This window comes from Opisthocomus hoazin, chromosome 2 (genome assembly GCF_030867145.1).
Source record: "Opisthocomus hoazin isolate bOpiHoa1 chromosome 2, bOpiHoa1.hap1, whole genome shotgun sequence".
Taxonomy (NCBI): domain Eukaryota; kingdom Metazoa; phylum Chordata; class Aves; order Opisthocomiformes; family Opisthocomidae; genus Opisthocomus; species Opisthocomus hoazin.
Window position 1 is genome coordinate 49,392,077 of NC_134415.1, and position 18,854 is coordinate 49,410,930.

Consider the following 18,854-nt stretch of genomic DNA (forward strand, 5'->3'; position numbering starts at 1 on the left):
TGGTCAGGCTTCCTCGTGCAATGTCCCACTGACCTGCAGGTCTGTTGTTAATGTTGATCCAGGCAGAGGGCAGTGGAGTGACAGTTCTCATGTATTCATAATTTGGTGTTGCTTGTGGGACAGTTATCTGAGATGGCTTAACATCAGTCAGACTTGCTGCTGAAGTTCAGCTTCATGTCAGGGTGAAGGCTGAAGTTTCAGACAGAAGACCCAAAGGACCAAATTTGTTGTTAGGTCATGTTTAGAGCCAGCACTCACAGAAACCTTCCAGACTTATTTTAGAGCTGAGTTTAGACTCAGAGTTCCCTGTACATTATACTGTTTTTCTTATACTCTTATCATAATTTCTGGCTGTTCTGATGTTTTCCAGCATTTCCAAGAAGCACTGAGACGATAACAAATGATATGGAAAACACCCACACACATGATCCTTGGGTTGTAATTTCTTTTTTTTTAGCTTAGTTTCTTGAAAAAATTAAGATTTGTGTGCTTAATACTCTGTCCTTCAAATAGGACTTGGACCTATAGCCAATTTTGACTAAATGTGGTAGAAACTCTGTGTTTTCTGGCTTTGTGTAAATAGGCAGCTGCACAGAGAAGAGGGATTTTTAGTTAAAGCCACACCGAGGATGGAGCTCAGTCCTTCTGGGATGTTTGTTGGTGGCACACTGTTTCTGTGGCTTTTGAAGTTTTATTTTACTCAGGCAGAGGCAATGAACTGCTATCAACATGAACTTTTTTGATAGTCATTCTTGTACAAGGTGCTTGTGATTCTGGGCAGATCATGTCACCTCTGTCTCTTGATTTTTCTTCCCCAACTATTTCCAGTCTGGTGAATTTAGACGATAAACTTTTAAACTAGCTGTTTGTGCAGCATCTTGTCAAATGGAGTCCTAATATCAAGTGGACCTCACTAATTCTCTTGCAATACGAGCAGCATGAACAGCCCTCACAGCATAAATAGTCCTGAGCCCTCAGAGGCATCCTTGTTTCTAACACCACATCAATGTGTTTTTCTGGAGACTGCTGCGGAGGAGCACATCTGTGTTTGATTTTTGCATGCTTCCATGAGGAGGCTGATAAAGCTAGCAGGTATGCTGTGGGCTCCCTGCCTTGGCTGCATCATCTCCCAGCTGGCCTCTTAAATGCCCCTCATGCCTCTGGTCAGGGGCAACTCTTAAAAGCAGGCTCCCTTCTGTCACCGAGGCAGATCAGCCCGAAGCACCTTATCCTGCTCCTCTGGGCTTTCCCACCCACCCGCTTCTGCCACCCAGGACAGGGCTCTTGGTGACTGCTTCTCTAAATGGCTTTTGTTACGCTGAAGACAAGGTGGTGTCTCTCTGTTCCCTCACAGCTAGCAAAGCCTTTGCCTGAGTGGGTTCTGGCCCTTAGCTGGGTTTTTTTCTTGTATGGAGGGTCAACTCCTTTTCCCAGCGTGTTGCTGCTTCCTGGGAGACTCCAAGAGACTCAGTGACTGATTTTCAAATACTGAGTTAGTGATGGAGCAGCAGGCATTTATGCCATGACACCCAGGGGATGCACCCACAGGCACCATTGCCTATTTTGGACTTCCTTTGCTTGAACTTGGTTCTGTAGAAAGAAGAAAAACATTGACAAATGAATGGAGAATGTTCTTAGGAATGCAGATAACAATTTTTTCTCAGGAAGAAAAGCCAGAAAAAAATTGCACAAGCTGTTTCAAAAGCATGTTTAAATGCTCTCTGCACTTCCCCCAAGTCAACATCCTCTCATAGAGAAAGAGGATAACAAGTTGAGCTGCAAAACAGTAAGTGGATTACTAGTTACAATTTTTTTTTATAATGGGTTGGCTTTTGTGAGCTTTTAAAATTGTTTCGTAGATGTGTGGGTATCCCAGTCACACTGCCAAAGGTTCATGCCTGGAGTTGGATTTGCTGTTGGGTGAAAACAGAAAGAGGGGGAGGAACAACCAGGCAGAGCAGAGGTGGGCAACTTTCTAACATGGCTTTATGCGTGGGTGGGAAAGTTTCCGTTTAGCTCCCTGGTTGCTCTTCTCACTGCCCCAGTCCCAGGCAGCACTGTAAGAGCCGGCTCCGCTGCTTGTGTCAATCCACACCAATGAAAATATGGGAAACGTCCAAACTTATTATCTGTTGTGTTTGCAAGAATGACAGCTCTGTTTCTGACGGTGGGGAATGGGGGTGACATTTTTTTCTGCAGCTATACTGGTATTATGTAGAAGCCAGAAAATGGGCTTCAAGATAACTTTGCCCTATTGATTGAAATACTGCTTGCTTTTTAGTGTTTACTTTTGAAATTGGTAGGTGCAGCTACAATAAGAAATCTGGCCTGTATAATGTGGTGATTCATTTTTTCTAGAAGTTTACATTGGTTTTAAGAACTAGCAATAGGCAGTGCTTTCGAAGAAAGGTTTTATACTGCAATACTTTGAAAATACTGTGACTTACTCAGAGGTGCACATTTGAGGAATTGTGATTTTACCTGTTCTTGGGCTGCAGCAGCTATTTAAACAAGAGTTCCGTGTGGGAATACAGTGGGGAACTTTTTTATCCAAGCTGGAATTTTTGAAGTACAGCAGAATAAAGCCATTAGCTTTCTTAACTTGAAAATTATTTCAGAGTGTATATATACATATAATACATCCAAGGAAGAGTGGTTGTAGCTTAGCACAAATAACAGGAGAAAGCAAAGTAAGAGAAGCACCGATTCAAGCAGAGAATAAAAAGACAACAAAGTAGAGAGTAGAGTTGGCCATTACTAAAATGGACTCTGGTGAAACTATAAAGTGGTAGTGGGGAAAAAAAAAAACTTCTGCCCCTGAAGCACTGATACTTACCATAGGTGTCAATAAATAAAAATCCCATGTTTTGAATGCTGCTGCTAAATCTTATGCATCCCACTTGTGAAAGGGTAGTGTGCGATCGGGCAAGAGAGGCACTGCCCCTTGCTGGGGACTCTGCTTTGGGACAGTTCATTAGCCCAGATGAAACTGGACTGTTGAAGGTCATTTTAAGTTGGAGCGAGTGGAGGATATGGGAGTGGGACTTCTATATTTGGCTCCCAGGGAGGGCACTTTTAAAGAATCAGAGGCTCCAGCTGTTGCCTTGGCTTGAAGGGGTGAAGGCCTGTGAAACTGATGGGAGAAATCAGTTGTGATAAACCTGCACTTCACAGTGGGGAAAGATTCAAGAGACTCAGGTTGACATGAGGTTGCGCTTCCAGGTAGTGTCAGGTTGGAGTGTCCCTTGGTCACTGACCCTCAGGGAAGTAAAATCCTCTAACTAGCAGATCTTCTTCTGCTAAGCTTTGTGGCTTTCTAGTTAGGTGTTGCAGTGATGCTGAACTACAATGTTGTAAAGGGTAGTTAGACGTATCCTCTCAAAATCTCATTTTAAATTGTGTCCTGTTGCTTTGGAATAACTCATAGTTAAGCTGGAAAAATCTGTATTTTCAGTTGCAGTATCTTGTTTGTCCTCCTCCTCTAGAGCCAATCTTCAAGACTATCTAAAATCTATTCATGAATCTCTGTTTCTGGTAATACCAAAGACCCCAGTCAAGGTCTCTTAGACCTATGTTGTACAAACACAAGAGGAGTATATGATATCTGCCCCAGTCTGGAATAATAAGAGTCAAAGACTGCTCGCTTCAAATGAAGTTAAAGTATCATCTGCGGCTGTTCACTAGACCTTCCAGAAAAATGCAGGAAAAAATAAACTGGAACTAGATATGAAAAACTAAGAAAGGACTGAACTACCAGGATATGAAAATGAAAGAGATTTTCAAAGCCATAGGTGATGCTATCCGAGTTTTTCATTTGCAATTTGCCTCTATTGTGAGTTTTGAGTCATGGGGCTCAGCCAAGCTCCAGAGAGGCATGGCAGGAATTTGCAGTGAGCATCTGTCCAATGATGGTGTCATTCTCAGCACTGGTGTAGGGCAAAGGACAAACTTGCAGGAAAAGGCTGAAAGCCCATAGTGGTCAGGATGGCACAGACTACCTTATGCATGTATGAAATGAAAGCTCTTATGACATCAGACAGAAGAAATTTACCATAATAAAAACATGACTATATGCTGAAATTTTGTTCCAAAAAAGAAAATGCTTGAGTTAATTTCTCAGGCTAAATACTGTAGATGGTAAAGATGACACAAAGATCTAGGTCTTTAACAAAGAACCAGAATTCAACTCTGTAGCTTTTATTTCCATTAATACTGGAAGCATTAAAAAAAAATGGACAGAACAGAGACTCTTCTACACTGTATAGCACCATTCATTCTCTGAGATCTGGGGGGATTTTATGTGTTGTATCTGTACACCAACAGAAACACCCAGGTACTGGAACATAAACCCATGGGTCTCTGAATAGGAAGTATTTAATTGGGACAGACACCTCCTTTTACGATAACATCTCTTTGAATTTTAATGGCAAGCTCAAAGCTGCCGAAAGACTGGGATTCTCAGCATCTCTTATTATTTTACAGCAGAAATTAGCACCCCAAAGTACATTTGAAATATGTCTGCAATAACTGTGTGCTGTTGGTGGATGGGATGTCAGTTTTTCAAGTTTCAGCAACATATGCATTAAATTGTTTCGTTACTTGGCTCTTTGCTTCTGTATGACGTAAATAATCAACCTGCTAAATCTGTAGATGGGACTGAGCAATCATCTCTGCTTTAAACCAGTTGTGAAGCAAATGCTGATGCACTTTCTCCCTTCTGTGGGTTACTGTTGTACTGCAAACTTCTCACTGCCTGTAAATGGGTATTGTACAACTCGGGAGCCTCCATTGTGGAAAACATCATACCAAGTCAGAACAAAACAATTATCCCTGCCCTAGGGATCCTGTACTGTCCTTTTTTACAATTAATCTTCATGTTTCTTTTTCCTGAACTGAAGTTGGCTGAGCAGTTGCAGTCACTGGAGTTATTTAATGGAGTTAGATGTGCACAGCACCTTGCCACTGAGCCCAAGGAGACATTTCTCACATTCCTTCCAGTAATACTCTCTTTTTAGATATTACCTTTATATAGATATTAAAAGAAATTGAAAATTCAACTTCATTTATGTGAATAAGAGCAGTGTCTATCCTGCTTAGCTAAATGCATCTTGGATATGGGTCTCAGCAGACTGTATCCATGAAAGACACTGGAGGCAGACAGCTGGCAAGGCAGCCTCTCACTGTGTGAAATGTATGTTAGTGTATTTGTAGGTGATTATAAAAACAACTTTTCAAGGTTAGTGTCTGGGTTTGCTGCTGCTTAGCACATGAACAAGAGTCCAAGGGCTTTTTCTGTTTGGCTACCTTCATTATTATCTGGGGGGTAGGGGTGTGTGTGTATTTTTCTCTCCCTTAGAAACAGAAGGGCTATGAAGTCTGATGTTTCATAGTTTTGCTGAAGGACATGTTGAGGGTCTCAGGAAAACACACCAAGGTGACAGAGATAGTGAGCTTTGAATGTGTAGAACAATCACCTAGAGCTAATTAGTGGTTTGTAGTTTTAAGGGATAATCAAATGCTGGGTTCTTATAAGAGACTAAGTGTGTAGCATATTGCTCACTCTGAGGCATTTTACATGCCTTACACAGACATACAGACAAAATAATTGTGGAAATGAGAAGGATTCCACTTGCTGCAGACAGAGCAGCAAAGACAAACTTGTAGCTGGGTTTTGTCTTAAATCTGGTGCACGAATTACCTGGAATTCCCTGACTTGCTGTGTGGCTTGACCCTGCTTTGTTTGAAGCAGTCACGCAAATGTGGTAAGTGGTGTATGGTAATAGATTATATAGAGTGTACTGCCTTGCTGTGGAATAAATATTGTCCAGGACAAACTGTCTATCCTCGTTGCCTTGGGCATGAAGTATCAGCTCATAGGTGCGAACAACTGAATTTGGGGCACACCAGCGTATCTGCGCAGAGCTATCTGTAACTTCAGACACCTCTCTGAGCCTCGGTGCATCTGGAACCTCATCTTCACTTGACATGCCAGGACATAAACATTGGGATGCTCTCTGAAGTTCACTGCATGGCTTCTGAAGGTGTCTGCAAGGGTTGTAGTCACAGGGGGTGTATGCCAGTTGCACTGGGGTTTCTGTTGACTGTTCATTGTAATCGTAGTCATCTACATAGTGTATCAGTGGTCTGGTGGATGGAGGCTCTGACCGAGCATTGGTCTTTGTGGAGTTCAGCTGTGGTAGGCTCATTTGTGGTGTACCTTCCCCAGCATGAGTGGCAATGGAGTGGATGTAACGGTCAGTGGCATCGGGGTTTCCTGTTCCTCTAGTAGAATAATCACTAGTGGGCTGGCTGAATGGGCCTTCCTGGGGAAACATTGCATCAGTTATTCTGAGCTCTCCCTTTAGCTGATCTGTTTCAGTTTGACTTGTGGAGCCATAATCCAAGGGCTGATTATAGAACTCTTTGAGGAAACCTGGGGAGGTGGTTGCAGACTTGATGGAAGGGGGATTGCTCGTGGATTCAGAAACTGCTGCCTCCTCGTGGAAGGAACTGTCGTCCTTTGTGAACATCGGCTCAGTTGGGTTGGCTGCCATCGTGCTCATTACATTCCTCTGAATTAGGGAGGTGGTATAAGTGTCTTTGGTTAGCGGAGCAGAGTCTGTTGTTACTACAGTAGTGGCATTGTAACTGGTAAGGCTGAAAGCATCCTGTTCAGGAGAGGGTGTGTTTGAATCAGGTGTAACGTTTCTCTCAGATTGGCATTTATCATAGAGCTCTAGCAATGAAAAAGATGTTGAAGGTCTGTCCCAATCTTCCTGAGATGTGTTGCAAAATGTCTCCCAAGCCCTGCAGAGGGGACATTAGAATATTAGAGTATAAATGTCAGAGGCTCCTGTAAGGCTGCTCAGATTGGAATTGGCAACCTGCTGTCCTGAAACAGTCTTCATAGTAAAGAAGATATTGTTGTAAAACGGGGTGCATGATGTGATGGGGGGGGGGGGTACGTGATGCATAAGAATGATAGGGAATTTCACATAGATTAAGCAGAAAACAAAGGACTGACTGTCAGAGGCCTCAGGCAAGAATACACCAAAGGTCATGTAACAAGCACATCCTAAAGAAGTGCAGATAAACCAGCAGACACCAAGATCCTGAGAAATCCACAAACTTCTCAGTGAGCCAACTCATGACTATATATGGGAGGAAAGACTCAGAATTCATGGAAAGGACACGAAGAAATACCACTTCCACAGCCACCAGGAACCACCAGAGACCATCGAGGTCCCCATGGCAGCTCCACAGAGACCCAGGCAGCATGTCTAATGACTATGCAAATATGATAATTAGTTCCAGGAGATAGAATAAATATGTATGAACATTCCGGGAAACTTAATGCACATGCATGTAACAGGGTTATATAAACTTGGGGTGAGGTGACATAAAGCATGCACATTAGGAGGAGAGATCCTCCATGCATCCAGCGCTGTAATAAAGAATGCCTGCTTTTTAATGATACATTGGTGTTAAGAAGATTTACTCTCGATTTCAGTGACAATATGAAACCTAACCTAGGCTAGGTTGTCTTAATGATAGTCCTGTACTTGGCAGACGGCTTTGTACAGCATTGGGAATTTAACTGACTGGCTTTTTGTTTTTTAAGGTGCAGGAATATCTTTTGCCTGAGAGGAAGCATCCTTTGGTACGAGAACTGTGAACGAGAGTGTCAGGGTTGAAGGCGACATGTCGTAAAGGATCAGACTTTAATGCCACACTAGGAGGGGGATGCAGGGAGATGTAACAGGGTCCCCAAGATCCTTAAGCCAGCTGGTTTAGGCAGCTGGAGCTGTGCAGACACAGGATGTGCTTTTAAATGGCCGAGCTCGAGTTCTTTCTTTAGTCAGATGTTGTATGTTTTTGTGAAGAATGCAACTGCTAAGCCCATCCGAATGAGAAACAATCTACTTCCTTGCTCTCTCCACTACTGATGACAAATCTTCTTGGTGGCCTTTCAAAAGGAAGAGAGATCATACATATGCAAAGTACTTCTTTTAACTACAGCTTATTGTAATTAGTCTATAGGAGAGCATGGAAAAAATAGGTGACAAAGGGGGTGATTTGCAAGGGGTTTTGTTGACTGCCTGTGCTGATATAGGATTTGAGAATGCAAGGGCAAAGAGGAAGTAATTTGCTAAGTATCTTGCAAAGTCTTCCAGTTCCAGCTCCCAGTGGTGGCCTCTCAAGGCCACCAAGCCAGCTCATTTTTTATCTCCAGTTAATAGAGAAATATGAACCGAAATAGAGAAAATAAGCTATTCTCACCTTAAAGTAGAATCCACAGCTAGTAACACTTTATACTGTTCTTGCATGTGCCTGTCGCATTTGTCTACATTCAGGTATAATTCAGCCATGCTTTGTGCCTGAAGGGGACTTTATTTTGCATTTCTACCCCTTGTGGAAGGGAAGAGCACACAAGGAATTTGAAACTGTCATTTGAGATGACAGTGAATGTTTGGACCCCAGATAACTTACATATTTAAGTTGTGTCTGAAGAGCATTACTTTTTCTCCTTGAACTCACTTACTTTTGCAGCACAACTTTCTTGGGCTTGGAGAGCAGCCAGGAGAGCTGGCAGTCACATAACAGAGGATTTCCGTACAAGTTGATGATGATGCTATCTGACGAATTGATATCCCAAGGATTAAAGGAACTCAGGTTACAGCTACAAGATGACAAATGCAATAATTAGCAAACGGTGAGCTACCTTCCAAGGACCGGAACGTGCTTAGTATTCCAGCATGTGTGTAAGAAACAAAGCAATACTCCCAGTTCCCTTGAAAGTAGCCAGTTATCGATACCACAGTTCTGCACTTTAAAGTCCAGGTTAATACCTGCCCATCTTTTGAATTTGTACACAGTGTCATTACTACACAGTGTTGGTGCTGTTTGTTAAAGCATAACAAAAGCATCGTAAGGGCGTAGAACCTTTAGAGATGGCAACTGGAAGGAAAAGCATTTGGCAAGGGTCTTCTGTGAAAGATGATCTCTCTGCCATCATGCATTCAGCTACACTTTTATATTATACCATTTTTCTAGCTTCTTTCTCAGTCTGCTTGTAATGGCTTGACTTTCTCTAGGCCAATCATCCTTTTCATGTTAATTGCCTCTTTATAGACTAGACTCTCACCTACTAAAGTCAAATGACTAATACAGGAAGACCTTGTTTGTCTTTACTGTTATGCTGTCCTAGCTGCAAAAAGAGTGTGATAAAGTGACCTCCTTGCAGTCTGAGTGCTCAGAAAATGCTCTCTTTTGTCTATGACTTTAACTGCTACTCTTTAAGTTTGGGTCATAATTTTTAGCACTTTGAACTGGTATTCCTGCAGGTATTGTAAAGTGCTGTGTAAATTCAGTGTGGCAAGCTAGTGGGGGATGGAATTCATTGAGATTTTTTGCCTAAATGGGTTTATTTTCCTGAAACTGATTCCTAGAGCACGGTCAGTGCTCTAGTGTTTGTTTTCCAATACATGTATAAGCTGAGCCTGTGTTATGGAAATCTTTTGAGATGCTCTCCAAATCTTTTCCTTTATGCTGACTATTCAGTGTGCAGTCTACCTACTCTTATCTTGATAAATTACTTTCAGACTTTTGTTTCCCTTAGTATTTGAACAGGTGTGTGACATAGCAAGTAAATCACACTGAGATGTTACCTATTAGAATAAGGACTAAACCATTACTAATGCTGAACAAGGAACTATATTAATATCCCACTAAAAGTGGGAGGGACAGGATTTTTGACTGCTTCCAAGGTGCAGATTTTAGGATACAGTCAGCATTCATCTGAGGTAGAACAAGGAATCCTCAGTGACCCACTTCTCTGGTGAGACATTGTCATTGTAGATGTTGAAAGCATGGTCTGTATCACACGTGGGCTTCAGTGGACCTATGCTAATCTTAGCAGCACTACATGAATTCATCCAGTGGTCTGGGAGATGAGGAAGAAGAGTGGCAGCACCAGTAACTGTGCTATGAGTCTCATGCCCCCTCTTTGAGCTGTATCAGCTCTTCTGCTATATCTGGTCTACACCTCAGGCTTTACATGGCATATCTGAATATAAGACAGTGTGTTTCTGTGTAGCACACAAGCCTTCTTCCTAAGCATTTGATAACAAGAAAATTTAGCATAAAAACCAGCTCCCACTTTGCATAAAAATCAGCTCCCAGGCACCACAGTGCTGCGAGGCAAAGGTCATATTATGTGAGGAAGAACAAAAAAAGAAAACAACTCACTTCTCAAATGAGAGATGGCTCAGATGAGGAGTACTGTCAAACATCTCTGTCCTCACAAAACCCAGCGAGTGGGAGTCTTGACAGTTTAGGTCTCGGAGACCAGGCATGGACTTGAAGAAGTCAGTATCAAGGCTTCTTAATTGTGACATCTTTGTCAGGTGAAGTGATCTGAGGTTGGGCAAGTCTCTGGTCCACTCTGGTTGAACTGAAGCAGAAAAAAGACTTATAGCTGTTGCCTAAATAGAGCATTCCTGTAGATTTCTGCCTAGAAAAAAGTTTGAATTCATAGAGATATAAAGTAGCTGTGGTCTTCTGCAGCTATTCTTTGGGAAAGGAACAGAACAAAAATCAATACACCAGAGTATGAACACCCATGCAATCACATTTTTGTAATATTACCTGCAGGTCATGCTGTTGTAGGGCAGAGGAGAAGGGAAGATAGAAGGGCAATAAAGCTGATAAGAGATATGGAATATCTTTCCTATTAGTTGAGATTAAATGAACAAGGATTCCCCTTCTCACAGAAGTGGTGGGTGGGGAGAGGTTAGAGAGGTCTACCAAGTCCTGACTGGTGTGAGAAAGGCAAATATCTTCTTATTTTTCCTAGCACAGGAAAAAGAGCTGAGAGGCATGAAAGTGAAAGAATAGGTCTTGTACAGAAGTGCCGTTCCATCTCATGACTGAATTGTGTAACTCACTACCACAAGAGAGATTAGGCAAATTCATGGAGGAAATTCGGCGGTGTATCTGTTAAATGTGAGTTGAGGTGAAACCTCTAGCTCGAGGAGTCCCTAAGGTCCTGGCTCTGCCCCAGGCTGAGAGCAGCTGGGCAAGGCATCTAACACCTGTTTGCCTCAGCACCTCAATTGTGAACTGTGGCTGGCAGGGCAGGCAGACAAAAGAAAAAAATCGTGCTGTAAATTCCTCAGGGCAGGGATTGTCTCCCTGTGCGGAAGTATTTGCGTGGTTGAGGCTGACAGAAAAAGCCTCTCTCTGTGCTACTTCAATACAGTGGTATAAAGTGCAGTGTAGCTGTGGTGATAGACAAAGAAAGATTTCAGCAGTGTGTCTGGAAAGAGAACTGAATTTCCTTCTGCGTGTCCCATAGCTAATCTCAGGGCTGAAAGTGGAATTGTGATGGAGATGGGGGACTACAGTGGGACAAATAGTCCTGTTTGGTGTTGGTTCTCTGCCCTGGTCTGCGTGAGGGTCTCTTCCCAGCAGTTACATAACCAGCTGGAGAGTGTCTTGCACACCTGGACCAACTGTTTGCAGCTTTCAGTGTGGGGTGTTACTCCTCCACCCTGGGCTTGACCAGGATGGGAGCCATTGTCCTAGCAAGGCTTCTGTTCCCCCCAGCCTGACCAAGCCCTGTGTTTACAGTGGGAAATCCAGGAACTTACTTTTCTCAAGAAAGGTCCCACTCAGATCAAGCACATTGATGGTGTTTCCAGGCCTGTTCATGGCCTCACTGGGAGATGTGCTGATGGCAAAAGCAGAGCCCCTAATTCCTCTGCTGTCATCGTGCCCGAGCAGCGTTGAAGAGAGGTTCAGGAACTGTAGCTGAGGGTAACAGGAAAATGCCAGCGGCTGGATTTCAGTCAGTGGATTTCCAGCCAGGGACAACCACCTCAAGTTAGGCAGGGCAAAGCTGTGGCATGATGGCACAGACAACAGCTTATTAAAGCTTAAGTCCAGGGAGAGGAGACTGCTGAGGGCTTCAGATCCCCATCTAACTACCTGGAGAAGGTTCTGCCTCAGTGAGAGGATGCGCAGCCGCTGGAGGCTTGCTATCTCTGTGCCATTCACCTCTTCTAAGAGGTTGTTGCTGAGATCCAAGGTCTCCAGGGCCTCCGGAAGGCAGACAGGAAAAGCTGTCAGGCTGCTGTTGGTCAGCTGCAGGGTGATCCAGGTCTTGTTCTTCCAATCATCACAGGACATGCTGGTGAGATTAACATTGTCCCAAGAGTCTTCCTGAGCCAGCTGGAAAAAGGTGGTGACGTTCCTGGATGCTGCAGGCTTTGCTCTGTTCACTGGGCCTGACGCTGTGTTTCCCACCAGCAGAGAGAAGATGAGCAAGTGTGGAAACATCCTTCTCCTAAATGGCTTGGCATGCATTAACTTGCGAGATCTGTTTGTTTTTTGTTTCAGGGAAGGGAAAATAAAACATCTGCATTACGAGCTAAATTAAAATCCCTCTAGGCAGCTACAAGCTATTGAAAAGTTAAACACTTATAAGTCCTTTCCTATTGCATCCAGACAGTGGAAGTGATAATTAATGTATCTTCTGTAATTAAGCCTAAGTAAACATGAACACTTGGGGACAGAAGTATCATGCGATCTTAGTCTAAGTGTAGCTACAGATTTTTCATGCAGAAAGCAAGGAAGTTGTATCACCACGTGCCCTGATCCCACGCCAGTACCTGGGGTACCAGTCTGGCATGCAGACCAGCAGCAGCGCAGGACGTGGGCTCCCCGGTCCTCCTGCTCGTCTGCCTCTGTGCAGCACAAGGGTATGACAGTGCTGGTGCTACTCCAGCATAAAAATACCAGTTGGTACTTGCACTGGACAAGCTGCAGGAGAGCTGCACTTTGAGACTTGCCCTCCTCTGTTCCTGACCCACTGGCAGTGCCCTCGAGCCTGTCTGCCAGGCAATGGCAGGGCTGGGGCCCTGCTGCAGGGAAGTGCCGCAGATGTGATACATGCTCCAACTCCTGGGGAAAGGATGTTTTGAAAATGCAGCTCCTGAACCACATTTCAAGTCAAAGTGGTCAGAAACTGAGAGTGTGCTCCTGGATCAGGGCCCCCAAGGCCTGGGTACCAAGAAGCATGTTACCCAGTGTTACAGTTCCCTCCGTGCTCCCTCCTCACCCCACCCCAGCTTTGTCTTTGTCATTTAAAAAACAAAAGAAAAAAGTCCTAAATTAATTGTCCAAGGCTGCGCAGGTAATCTGTGTCAGAGGAGGAAATTAACCACAGTCCGAAACCAGTGCTTTATTTACTGAGCTGTCTTTTGTGCTGCCAGGCATCATAACGGTTATTCCTCATACAAAAACATGACGGTGTGTGGGGTGACTGAAGCCCCGTGTAGTATGAAATATCTCAGACTTATTCTAAACATTTATAGCTACTTGCTGTTCCCTGAACGGTGCCAGGACTTGCCCAGACCGTCAGCTGTTGCTACCATCCCAGCCTTTAAGTAGGGACCAGCAAAATAATAATAATTTGGTTGCCTGTATCCTTTTTGTCATCTGGAACCGGGCAAGAGCTGAGCAGCCTCAGGGCTTCCTGGTCACTGGAGCTGCTGGAGTCCCAGTACATGGCAGGGAGAGGATGGGAGGAATTGGGACTGCTGGATCCTGATCTTAGATTTAATCTTAGTCCCTGCCTCTAAACCGCATCCGCTTGCACGTACCTGTCCAGAAGTCCTGATGCCTCGTGCCTGTGCTCTGCGTGGCTCTGATTGCCTGGCCTTGATTTTATACACTTGGGTGACTCAGCTGAGAGCGTGAAATGCCTTTCTGCTCCCAGCTTTCCCTGCTCGCGGCTCTGCCCACAAGCGCAGGCGAGATTTGTTCCAGGCTCACTCCCCCACATCCAGCTTTCTCCTGCCTGGAGGAGAGGGCTCCAGGCAGCTTTCCCGCTCGCTTGGCGGTAGCAGGAGGTGGATGGGAAGGCTCTCTTTTATTTCACAACACTTGGGCAGGGCGGCTCCAGTTTAGTCTGTCTTTGTCTAAGCAGAGGGAGGTAAAGGGAAAAGATCAGTGTCTGTGGTCCCAGCTGTCACCTCTTCAATTGACAGAAGGCAAGTGAGAAGAATTATTGTGTTTCTTTGCTGACAGGTCATGATGATGTAAAGCTAAGGCGCTGTCTGCTGACATGGGCTTTGATCGCTCTCTTGGCGCCAATAAAAGGCTTGAAGTATTTTTATTTCTTTCTAAGACTCTTGCACTTGGGAGTAAGTCCTGGAAATGTTCATGCAGGACAAATGACTTTTCTAAGGAGGCCCTTGGGAAATGCCAAAAGCAAAGCTCTCACCTACCACTCATGCAGAGAGGAATTTTGTTGGCTGATGGAGAGGGCCTGCAGTGTCTCACGCCGCATGTGATGGATTTGGGAGGCCTCACCCTGTCCCACTGTGCGTGGGTTGTGTTCTCTGTTCTGCATCTGCCATACCGTGTGGCTTGGGAGAATTCCCATTCAGCTGCTTCTCTCATCCTTTGCTGGATAAGTAAGACTGACAACGTAAGAACATCTTCCACCCAGGGGCCTGCCCTGAACTGTGTTTTTCAGCATTCCAACAATTCAACCAATAATTCGGCTTGTCAAGGGCTGAGAATAAAGCCAGGAACTGGAAAAGGATGAATTGATAGAGATTGTTCCAAAGTAAAAGCAAAAGGTTGGTTGTTCAGTTGCTACTATAAGACAGTTTATGATTAAACTTTCCAGGGAGAACAGTAGTCAGTGCTTTTCATTTGTCAAGACAACAAAACAGATCCTTGACATGAAGGCAACACAGATCTGTATGCTTTGGTGCTAAAGTGCACATAAAGGTCTTGCCTTCCCAAAAACCTTGAGTCTGCATGTATGCAGACTTTATCTATTGACCATGTCAGTCAGTATCTGCGTGGGGAGAGAGCCTTGAAAAACACCAGAACATACACAGAACAAGATACGTCTTATAGTAGGACTCTTTGGAGTCATTGTGGTTCCCTTGGAGACTGGGTAAGATGTACATATTGTTCTCTCATGTGGAATGGCTCTAAGGCAAGACAAATAGTTTCCTAAATGAAGGGCTGATCCCACAGATTAAGCCTAGTGAAGCAGCTCCCAGGCCTGCACTTGGAGCAGCATGCAGGACAGGCACGTGTGCACCAACAGGTAGCTCCAGAGATCTGCACTCCGTTAGGTTCAAAGGGCAAACTGGGGCAGGTTAAAAAAAAAATCTGAAGAATTTGGTATAATAGGAGGAAAGTCCAGCCCCTGCCAGGTCGGTGGAAACCATGCCTTCCTTTTGGCTTTGCAGAACTGCTGGCTGCAAAGCTCCTCTTTGAGAGAAGCCAGGGAAGTGGCCTCACTTTGCCTTGGGCAATAAGTACCGGTGTTGTGTTTGCTGCTGTTAGCTCAGTATTTACAGTGAATTTTCATTGGTTATTGTATTGTTTTTAATCTTTTAAAAAACTATGCCATGAAACCTGGAGAGCCAAATGTTGCCCTGCCCTGTGTTCAACCTTTCATTTTGGAGACTGGACAAGCAGCCTTGTAAGACTGGTAAAGCAGCCCAGCCATTAGTTAGCAAGCAGCCCACTTAGTGAAGGTGGAAGGGAGATGGAGTCTTTGCCTAGAGGCGCTTGATTTCTGAGTGGTACAGAGAACCTCTTGCAAGAAGCAGAGCACCCTTGGAAAATGAGCTTTTGTTGGTTTTATTTTCCACCTTTGTTACTGCTTCTTGGATGCCCAGTTTTTGAGTCAGGCATTGTATTTTCCTAGCTCTTTGCCTAGCTGCAAACTCTATCATCTGGAATATTACTGCTATGGTACTATGTCTCAAACAGCTGCTTTTGGTGAAGGTTTTCCAGGGCAGACAGCAGCCCTCCCTCACCAGTTTCTTTGAAATCAACTGGTAGCAGCAGGCAGATATTCCCCTTTGTGAGTTAGGTTGGGCTGTTCTCATGTTGCTGTGTTTTTTCAAGTTATTTTTCTCATTTTTTTCTGTTTTTCTAAGAGTTTCAGTGGCAACGTGGGGCAAGTTTAGTAAAGGCAGGCTTTTTTGTCAGCCTTTTCACATGGATGACGCACAAAGAGCTGAACCAGATGACCCCTTCCCAGAGCTGATTCAGTGCTGCGCAAAGCCCTGCTGCCTGCAGGAATGCTAGGGATGAGCTCTGCATTCCTTAGTGACACCGAGATAAGCAGAAGCATGGGGAGAGCAGGAGAAGGTGAGGATGGTACGAGGCTGTAAAGTTTAAGATGAATGTTTCTCACTGGCCATGATCCAAGTGATGGTTAAGAATGAAACTATCCGGAAAAAATCTGGAGAATGGCTTTTAAGGCCAACAAAGAAAAGAAGAAGTATTTCGCAGGTCAGTCCACAGAGCAAGCACAAGCAAGACGTTTTGCTACAGAGAATAGGGAGAGAATGCAAGAACAGGATTACTTAGCCAGAGGTTTCAGAAAACTATGGGGCAGGGGTGTTGTCTGCTGCAGTAACATGCTGAAGGCAGCAGAGAAATCCCCTGTGGAGTTTGTTGTGAGAACAGACAGCAGCCATCTTGGTGCCTGAAATCAAAAGTAACTCCTGAAATACACAAAGTAAGTGTGGAGAGGAGACATTGTTTTATTCTGTGCAGGGTGAGAGGTGGAAGATTTCCACAAATCAAGCACAACCGTGGGATTATTTACTGGACGTTTATACACAAAAGTTACAAAGCCCCACTTAATACAATTATTCTGCCTAACACAGTCATTATGCTGAGAAGCACTGTCTTCTACACCTGCACAAGGGTCTCAGAGGGTCTCTGGTGGTTGTTTGGGGAAGAACACACCTACTCATTTTGTCCTTTTATGGTTATGCATCATCTGAGGATACCAGAGTTCTTGTTTTTCTTGCCAACTCCTTGATTCACAGTCTCACAGTGGATGTATGTCCTTGGTTGAGCAAGTCTGTAACCATGCGATGCTCCTTCTCTCGAACACTGGCTGCTATTCAAATATTTTTTCATGAGTTGGTAATTATCCTTAAATTATAACCTTATTCTTAACTGTTAGTTCACCTTGTTAAAATTTATCTAAATGTACATCACCAAGGTAACAATCTGACTTTAGAGTGTTTTACCCTGACCTGACTTTTGTTTAATTAAGCACGATGGTCAGAGTAGGGTTGCAGCTGAGCTGGGGTATTAGTTTCCTAAAAGTTTTTGTTTTCACCAAAACAACATTCCTGCCCAGGATTTTTGTCTCTGCCTTGCAAAATTTCAGGGAATATGCCCCTGTCTTGCTTTCACTCTCTCTGAACACTTCACACATCTGGCACCCTGTGATTAATAACTTGGTTACTACAGAGCACTGAGCCTATGGTCTTTAACCCTATGTACAAATCGGGTTGTACAAACAAGAGAAAGCCAAGTCTAATCAGGTTATGGCATGAGTAAGGGAGGGTGTGGTACCCCACACGCACTAAGGGGGAATGTCTGGAGTCTGGACATGCTTAGTGATGTGGGAAGGGATGAAAGGTGAATTGATGCTGTGGCTGGCCCCGAGTTGGGCTGGTGCTGGTGCCAGGCAAAGCGGGCTGGTGCAGGCCTCCTCTCAGGAGCTGCTGACCGTATCCAGCCTGGGCTCATGGAGGTGCAGGAGTGCCCTGGGTTGTACCTTCCCGCTCAAGCCTCTCCAGGGGCTGTTTGTAGGAAGCGGAGCTACAGTCACTGCCCCATGCAACAGATTCCTTTCCTAAGTGTTCCTTACCTGTCATGGAAAAGCCTTTCAAAGTGAGTGTAGCAAGGAGACAGATAGCTGCTGATATAAAGAAGCATGGAGAGAGGACAGCAGCAAGGGATCATTCCCTTAAGGCTAAAACAAAAAAGGGTGGTGTTTACAGCCAGCCAGGATGAGCTGGCAGAGCTCCTCCTTGCAGAGCAGCAGAAGTCTTTACTTGCAAGGCAGTGACACATGGAGTGAGACTGAGGGAGGGGCAGGAAAGGAAATGAAAATATTTGATAGTTTCTCTGAAATCCCAGTCCAGACAACTTGGATTGCAAGTAGGCGTGTTTGCTTAGCAGTAAAATGAGCCATACACTCTGTTAATGAGAACTATGTTCAAAACCCCCGTGTATCTCTGCATTCATGTGTTCAGATCATTTGGACAACAGGTGGCAACTACAGGCCTTCCCCGATACAGTTGTGTGACAAGCTGTGCTCCAAGAGTGGCAAGCACGGGGCTCTGCTTCCCAATGAAATATTTACAGGAGTCTGTCATTGCCAAATAAGGGGCTGTAATGCAGGCACAGTCATGATCCTGACTGCAAAGCCTAAGTGGAGGCTGAGTCTGGAGCAAGGCTGCCTGTGGAAGAATTGCTGGTGATAATGTGTGCATTCAGCTCTCCCGCAGCACCCTTGGGCAGGTTTGGAATATTGCAAGTGTTTGGACTTGGACTACCCATTATAGGTGGGTCTCACATTCTGAGGAAAATACTTGGCCTGTGGCAAGCAACTGAGAAGTGGCTAAGTCCTTTACCGAAGGAAAACTGGATGGTCCCTCTACCTCTGTGTAAAAAGTGCTGAGGATAGGGAAGTACAGAGGACTGGGAAGCAGGCTGTATCAGCTCTTTCTTTCTTTTGCAAAATGTAAAGCTGTAGTTTTTTTAAACTAGCACAAATTGGGAGTGATTCCACTGCAGCCTACTGACAGGCCCTAGAGAAAAGCAGAGGACATGACAGAAAAATCAGGGATATCCAGTCCCAGGTGGTCAGGATTTATGCAGTGATTTCTGCAACATCTGTTGGTGATATGACAACACCTGTCCGTTGTATTTCTTAAGATATGTGAAATCAGTTTTGGTTGTTTGAGAGACTGAAAGTGTTAATATGTGTTAATGCCTCAAACATC

The 18,854-nt window shown here is 44.4% G+C and overlaps 1 protein-coding gene and 1 long non-coding RNA gene across 2 annotated transcripts in view; one reads left to right on the forward strand and one right to left on the reverse strand.

Moving 5' to 3' along the window:
• The first annotated feature begins 1,674 nt into the window (after nucleotides 1-1,674).
• LOC142360530 (uncharacterized) overlaps nucleotides 1,675-18,854 on the forward strand; it is a 45,801-nt gene continuing 28,621 nt past the window's right edge. The window contains exon 1 of the long non-coding RNA XR_012763129.1: nucleotides 1,675-1,786. This is a non-coding gene — a long non-coding RNA (uncharacterized LOC142360530). The remainder of the gene's footprint in view (nucleotides 1,787-18,854) is intronic.
• LOC104332920 (leucine-rich repeat neuronal protein 4) lies at nucleotides 2,365-13,746 on the reverse strand. Its single transcript, XM_009938375.2, has 5 exons — nucleotides 13,665-13,746; nucleotides 11,652-12,379; nucleotides 10,249-10,453; nucleotides 8,543-8,680; nucleotides 2,365-6,807 (listed from the first exon to the last, which is right to left on the reverse strand). Exons 2-5 carry the CDS (start codon nucleotides 12,364-12,366, stop codon nucleotides 5,481-5,483), a joined length of 2,385 nt encoding a protein of 794 aa, XP_009936677.2. The 5' UTR covers nucleotides 12,367-12,379; nucleotides 13,665-13,746; the 3' UTR covers nucleotides 2,365-5,480.

Coding starts and splice junctions, on each gene's coding strand:
- LOC104332920 (XM_009938375.2), bottom strand. CDS start 12,366: ATGCATGCCAAGCCATTTAGGAGAAGGATGTTTCCACACTTGCTCATC. Junction 10,454..11,651: donor TGGGACCTTTCTTGAGAAAA/GTAAGTTCCTGG, acceptor TTTCTGCTTCAG/TTCAACCAGAGTGGACCAGA. Junction 6,808..8,542: donor AAGAAAGTTGTGCTGCAAAA/GTAAGTGAGTTC, acceptor TCCCCTCTGCAG/GGCTTGGGAGACATTTTGCA.